General features: G+C 40.0%; 1 protein-coding gene across 2 annotated transcripts in view; it reads right to left on the bottom strand.

Annotated features, from left to right (window-relative positions):
- Nucleotides 1-3,941: 3,941 nt before the first annotated feature.
- Nucleotides 3,942-6,773, bottom strand: part of ARPIN (actin related protein 2/3 complex inhibitor) — a 51,461-nt gene continuing 48,629 nt past the window's right edge. For both annotated transcript variants that reach the window (XM_085874454.1, XM_085874455.1), the window contains exons 5-6: nt 6,386-6,552; nt 3,942-3,998 (exon numbers count right to left, since the gene is read on the bottom strand). In XM_085874454.1, the coding sequence (XP_085730580.1) occupies nt 3,990-3,998; nt 6,386-6,552 (176 nt within the window). In that variant the 3' untranslated portion in view covers nt 3,942-3,989. The remainder of the gene's footprint in view (nt 3,999-6,385; nt 6,553-6,773) is intronic.

Below are 6,773 nucleotides of genomic sequence, written 5' to 3'. Positions count from 1 at the left end.
ATTAATTGCAGCAGACCTAAGATTGATGTTTTCTCCAATTTTGTGATCTCCAACCACAGTGCAAAATCCATTGTATCACTTTGCAGATGACTCCACGGTCTGTCTCTGTGCAGGATCGTTCCACAGCCCTTCCTCCAGGCAGCATTCCTGTCTGCCGATCTGGAGAAAATGAGCAACTGTTCATCATTGTCTTTTTCTCCAAGGACAAATATTCTCACTTTTTCTAAGCTTTAAGGACCTGCAAGCAAATCCCCCACTTGATTTCTGTGGGCAACTTGTGACAGAGGGCTCCATGGGGCTTCTTAGTTGATCAGTTATAACCCTTCTTGAGCAGATTATATCTTTAAGCTGGCTACCTCTTCAGAATTTTTAGCAGGGCCAAGTACTTTGAGACCCTGCCATCATAAGTTTACAACTCTGTACAAACTCTTCATCTAAAGTGTCTGAGAATATGGTCCCCCATTGTGGGCTGGTGTTACTGCTTCCCATCTCGCCCTCCCCTCTGAGGCTCTATAATCCAAGGCCTTCTGTGTCATTGGAATCTCAGGTCGGGAAGCCAAGTTTCAGGGTTTACTTCTTCACCATAAGCAGGATGGAGACTTTGCAGTTCTTGTTAACCTGCTTATTTCTGGTCTCGCTTCTCCTGCTTTCTCACCTCTCCACCCAGCCTCATTTACATCACAGCCATTCTGGCAGAAACTGCTTTATTCCCCAAATTTAAACCTTACACTTACCTCCATTCATTAATATCCTCTTCCTCTGTCCATTGGGTAGAAGTTTAGGTTTGTTGCTCACTGTCACCTCGGAAGTCTCCCTCATTTCCACGACTGAACTTCATTGCACGTAATCCTCTCCTCCAGCCAGAATGGCTGGACGGATTGAGGGGAACTTCACACACATGTTCTCCAAGATTAGAGGATACAAGATTGTTCATGAATAATTAATAGGTCACATGGTTTGGCAGCCATATTGGATTGAAGGAAAATATTAAATAATGTTTACTCTGGAACCGTTACATCAATCAATGTGAAACTTCACAATTATGATCGGGGAGGTATGAGGAATGTAGGTTTTAAATTTCAACCCAATCGGCCGCATGGTTTGGCAGCCATATTGGATTGAAGGGAAATATTAAATAATGTTTTCTCTGGAACCGCTGCATCGGTCAATGTCAAATTTCAAAATTCAGATTTAGTATACATGGGGAACGTATGTTTTATATTTCAGCCCAATCGGCCACAAGGTGTGGCAGCCAGAATTATTTAATTATTTGAATCTGAGACCTTTTAGAATTTTTTTTTTTTTGATTAAGGCTCACTTGGCTGCACCTGTATGCGTTTGAGGGTACAGGAGTAGCAAAGCAATTGATACCGATAATGGCCCCAGGATAAAGGGTCATATGTGTACATAATAAATAGATTGAACGTGGCCTGTTCCTCGATCCATGACATGTGAATCCCACGTCGTAGAGAAATGTGTGGGGCCTCATTGGACTCAGGGGAATCCTGCTTTACCCTCTGCACCCGTGGTGTCAACATTTATTATTTTGTGTTCAAGTTATTCAAACACCAATTCAATTGATACCTACAATGTATTCAGGAAAAATGGTTAACTGCTTACATAATAAATAGATTGAATGGGGTGTGTTATTCGGTGCATAACTCATCAATCCCGCATAGTAAAGAGAGGTGTGAGGGGGCTTCATATTATTTGGGGGAGTTCCGGTTTCCCCTGTGGACCCATGGTGACATTTCCTGCACATTTTACTTCATGTTCAGGTAATTTAAATGCCAATTCAATTGGTATACCGACGATATCCCCAGAAAAAAGGGCGAACTCCATACGTAATAAATAAATTGAACACTTCGTGTGACTCGGTCCGTAGCTCGTCAATCCCGTGTTGTATCAAAGCCAGACGTCTTGGTACCCAGTCATCACTTCCAGCAGTAATCAAGTGGCAGTTCTAGTTGTCCTCACTGAATAGAAGGATTTGGAGAGGGTATTGCATTTGGATCCATTTGTTTGTCTGTCTGTGTATATCTGTACAAAACTTTCGTGTTTTTCTCCACAACCGCTTGTCAGATTGAGATGAAATTTTCACCATTGGTGTAACTGTTCATGTGGAATGTCTTAATGATAATTATGACACAATTGGTCACATGGTGTGGCAGCCATATTGGAAAAAGAGAAAAACTTTGCACATAGTAAGTACTACTCATGGGGAACGAGTCATTTTTATGATGTCATCGGTGCCCTCGTTATGACGTCATAATTGTATATGTGGAACGCCACATTCGATTAGTTTGAAAATGGTTGAGGGTCATCAAAGGAGAAAATAGTCCACAGGAAAAAAATTCATGACGTCATCGGTCACGTGATTCGGCAGCCACATTGTTTTTTTTTTTTTAATAACCTTCAAAAAAATCTTCTCTGAAAGAGCTGGAAAGATCGAGGGGAAACTTTACACATATGACCCCCTATCCATGAGAAACAAAAGGGTCACACATATGACATCATAGGTCACATGGTTTGGCAACTATATTGGATTTACCCTAAAACCTATAAAAAAAATAAATCACCACTCAAAAGAAGTCCTGGCGAGGGTTTGCAGTGTCCGATTGCTTTTTCTTGTTTTGTTTTTTTAATACCGTGAACTTTTGGTACGTACTGGGTGATGAAGGTTGTGGTCAATTTTCATCAAAATCATGCATGTAGTTTCAGAGAAGAAGTTGCAAGTGTTTATGAATGGACGGACGGATGATGTCCCATCCCATAAGCTCCCCGGAACTACGTTCCAGGTGAGCTAAAAAGAGGCAAGACAGCTTTTTATCTTTAAGTAATGTTATTAGCATGAATTTACATTTTGAAACCATGCAGCAATCAAGCAAAATGACATCTCAATTATTGCCCACATGCAAGTGAAAACTCAAACTAAGGTATTTGATTATACACCAATTACTGTAACCCAAAAGGTGCCTGTTTTAGTGAGTGGGTTTTCCCAGAAAAGTACTCTGTAATAATGCTTCCATTGAGGAGGAACAATGCACGATTCAATTCAATGGAAATATCACTCTTGGATACCATTTAAAAATAAAAAAAAAACACGTTTATTCTCATTTCAGGTTTACATTATTGATAAAAAATATTTACTTCCACTTCATTTGTGGCATCTTGCATGTTTGTTAATTATATTTCAAGGTTGTTTCCAACCATGTCTTCTTGCATTGATTAAGGTTGACAGGTTCACACCCACCTGGATATCATTAGATACCCCAGAGATGAATTATCAGAAGAGAAAAAAACTTTATCAGAGATGTTAGGGTTACCCCCCTCAGCTGCTGGACTGCAGTTATAAAGTGGCAGGAAGCAACTACAGTTATAAAGTGGCAAGATTAAGTGGCTATGTCTCCGACAGTAGCATGAGCCATCAAGGTGGATGGAAGTTATGTTTTCACCCGTCTGTATGTGAACACGATGTCTCAAAAAAGTTATGGACTGATTCAGACGAAGCTTGGTGAACAGGTTGGATATGTGACAAGGCATAATTGTTTAAATTTTCTTGAAGATCCGGATTCGATAATTTTTTTCAGTGATTCTTCATCATTGAGAGATGGGGTCAAAAACCATATATATATATATATATATATATATATATATATATATATATATATATATATATATATATATATATATATATATATATATATATATATATATATATATATATATATATATATATATATATATATATATATATATATATATATATATATATATATATATATATATATCATGATATTTCAAGACATTGTGGATGAGTTGTGCTAAAATGAGGTGGATGAGTTGGTTCGTTGACAAGAACAAGCTTATTAGATTTTGGTTTCGGTCTGGATCCAAATCCGGCCCATCGGTGAGAAACAAAATGTAGATTGTTCAGCCTGTCAGAGGTGTGCGCTCTACTGAATGTAGTCATAGTTCACTCTGCATATTCAGTCATCCTAAAGGAAGGAATTTTTTTTTAATGCTGGAGGTAAAGATAATTTCTTAAGCCAACATGTATACTGTACACATATTTATATTGAAATAATTTTTGAATATGTTTTTGCAATTCAGATCTTATGAAATGTGTCGATTGTAAAGGCCCGGTCACACCTTGACGTTTTAGCCAGCGATGGCAACGTATTAAAATGTATGTAAAACGCTGGCTTACGTTGAACTTTTGATGTTTTTTAAAAAAGATTCGGACGTATTCATAGCGACTTGGTCTTATGTACAACGCATTGGTAACGGACACAGAACGTTTCGTTGTGTTATAGATAACTTATACCAACGAATGCTGAACCTGTTGTCGGCCTACACAACCGATGCCCAACGATAGTCTAACTTAGGCATAGCGCGTTGCACGCATCGCCGACGATGTCGTGACGTAGCCTATTAAAAGGCTGACGCACAACGATTCGAATCATAACTGCCGTAGAAATGGAAGTGTCAACATCGCGGTCACACCTTGGCGATCTTGCCAGCGTATGCCGACCTAAGAAAAATGTGTCTAAAACAGTGGGGCACGTCAAATACGGTATGAGTACGTTTGGTATACGTGAGTAGAACGCTAAAGTACGCTATCATACGTCGTAGTAAGTAGTGTACGTCAAGAAATTTTAAACGTGTTCAAAATTTTACGACGTACTCGGCGTATGACACACGTTCCGCATGCGATGGGGATAAGTTTTACACACGTCCACAAAGGCTACTTATAAGCTACTCATAAGTCGAAACACGTCGCGGTAATGTCTTTTTTACGCGAAACTTATTTCTAACTTATGTTTGACGTGCTTTGAACCAATTCTTTACGTAGTCCCAACACACATCGACGTATGTAGACGTATTCCAATGACGTCTTCCGGTCGACAAAAAAAAAAATGAACGTGTTTCTAGCTTACAACTGCCATATAAAGACGTGTTCCCAGCGGTTTTGGGAATTGGTATATAAAAATGCTGCTCATAAAAGGGGAACCCAACATTGTTTTCGAGTCCTTTTTGAGTCGATGTCCATGTCAGCAGTAACAGTATCAGTATCAGTATCAGTATTAGTTTGTTCATGTTGGCAGTAGTAGGTGAGTGTGAGGGGGAGGGTGTGGGTTATGATGGATCGTCCTTGCGTCCGCGTGTCCATGGGTAGGAGACATCTTTTCACCATTGTTCGAAGTTCTTCGCGGCTAATTTTTTATGGGGCTTTTTCAACAATGAGCTATAGCTTGTTTTTACGATTTAGGTCTATTCATAACGGGTTGGACAAATGCACAATGAACTAATAATGTGCATAGAGCGCTTCGATAACTTATAGATACGGTATACCAACGAATAATTATCGTGAAGCCGGCGTTCACAAACTATGCCCAACGATAGCCTAACTTATCCATATCGTGCGGCAGTTTATCTTTGCCGGTGACGTGGGGTTTGCTATTCATCGGCTGCCACTCAACGATTTAAATGGCTGCATCTCCACTATTGAAAGTAGATGCTTGCGCTCAACAATTGGATTTTTTTTTTTACACTCAACGACTTTTAAACGGTACCACTCAGCTATTTTCATTGTTTACAATGAACGATTTAAATTGCTGTCACTCGCCTTTGTTTTTTGACGCTGGGGTTTGGAAATTTGAAGCGTTTCTTCTGAACGTGTTAAAACACTCAAACTCGACTATTTTAAATAGACGCTGCCGATGGACAATTGGAATCATAGCCAAGCTAGACATCGAAGTGTGAACATCCTCGTCATGCCGAAGAAAAGTTTGAAGAATGCTGCAAATAAGTGTCCTGGCCGTGGCCGTGGACGCTGACGCAAGGACGATCCATTATACCGACGTCTTTCAGCCTATGAGTACCTTAAAAGTAACGTCTGTCGACGTGTGGCATCGAACGCATAACGTGCCAACAACACGTTAATCACAGGTTAGAAATAAGTTTCGGGTACGCTAAACATTACCTCGGCGTGTCTCAACTTATGATTTAACTTACAAGTAGCATGTGTTGCCGTCTGTCAACGATCGCAGACCGTGCATACAACTTGTGGCCAGCGTAGCGGAACGTGTGAGTCATACGCCGGCATACGTCGTGAAATTTCAAGTATGAAAAAATTTGAGGACAACCAAAAAGTACAACGTTTAAAGCCAGCGTACAACGACGTATGGCAGTGTTTTTCAGCATGCTCTCAATGTTATCAAAACTTACCCATAACGTATTCAACGTGTGCCAGTGTTTTAGAAAAAAAATTCAAAAATCGGCATAGGTTGGCTAAAACGTCAAGGTGTGACCGGGCCTTTAAAGCAATAGTTTCACTATTTGAAACAATTGGGAATCTTCTAGGCACATCCATACCACTCACCCATTCATCATCAGCAACTTCGTCTCCGACAGTAGCATTAGCCTGGGGGTTTGCCCCTTCGCTGCCTTTAGAGGACATTATTTTGTCGGTCCATGAATCCCCAGTTGCATCAGCACCAGCAAAGTTGCATTTGGGAGTTGTGTCTGCGTCGAGATGAACGATAGAGTCTGGTTTCGGAAAAAAACAGACAATGAAATGAAAAGCAAGAAAGAAAATGAATAAGGTAAACAAAAGCAAGATAAATTTGTACAAAATTCAGCTGCTCTCAGTGAGGTATTTGTATTATCATTACTAGTACCACCTGCTTGGAGAAAAATATCGTCAGTGAATCACTTCTGCAGTCTGTCGTCGTTTCCCCACACTCAATACTCCTTCCCTCTGGCAGGGG

The sequence above is a fragment of the Eptatretus burgeri genome, chromosome 3 (genome assembly GCF_056783735.1).
Source record: "Eptatretus burgeri isolate ZD-2024b chromosome 3, Ebu_testis_v1, whole genome shotgun sequence".
NCBI classification, from domain to species: domain Eukaryota; kingdom Metazoa; phylum Chordata; class Myxini; order Myxiniformes; family Myxinidae; genus Eptatretus; species Eptatretus burgeri.
Note: the sequence above shows the minus strand (reverse complement) of the source record. Positions and strands in the feature narration are given on the sequence as shown.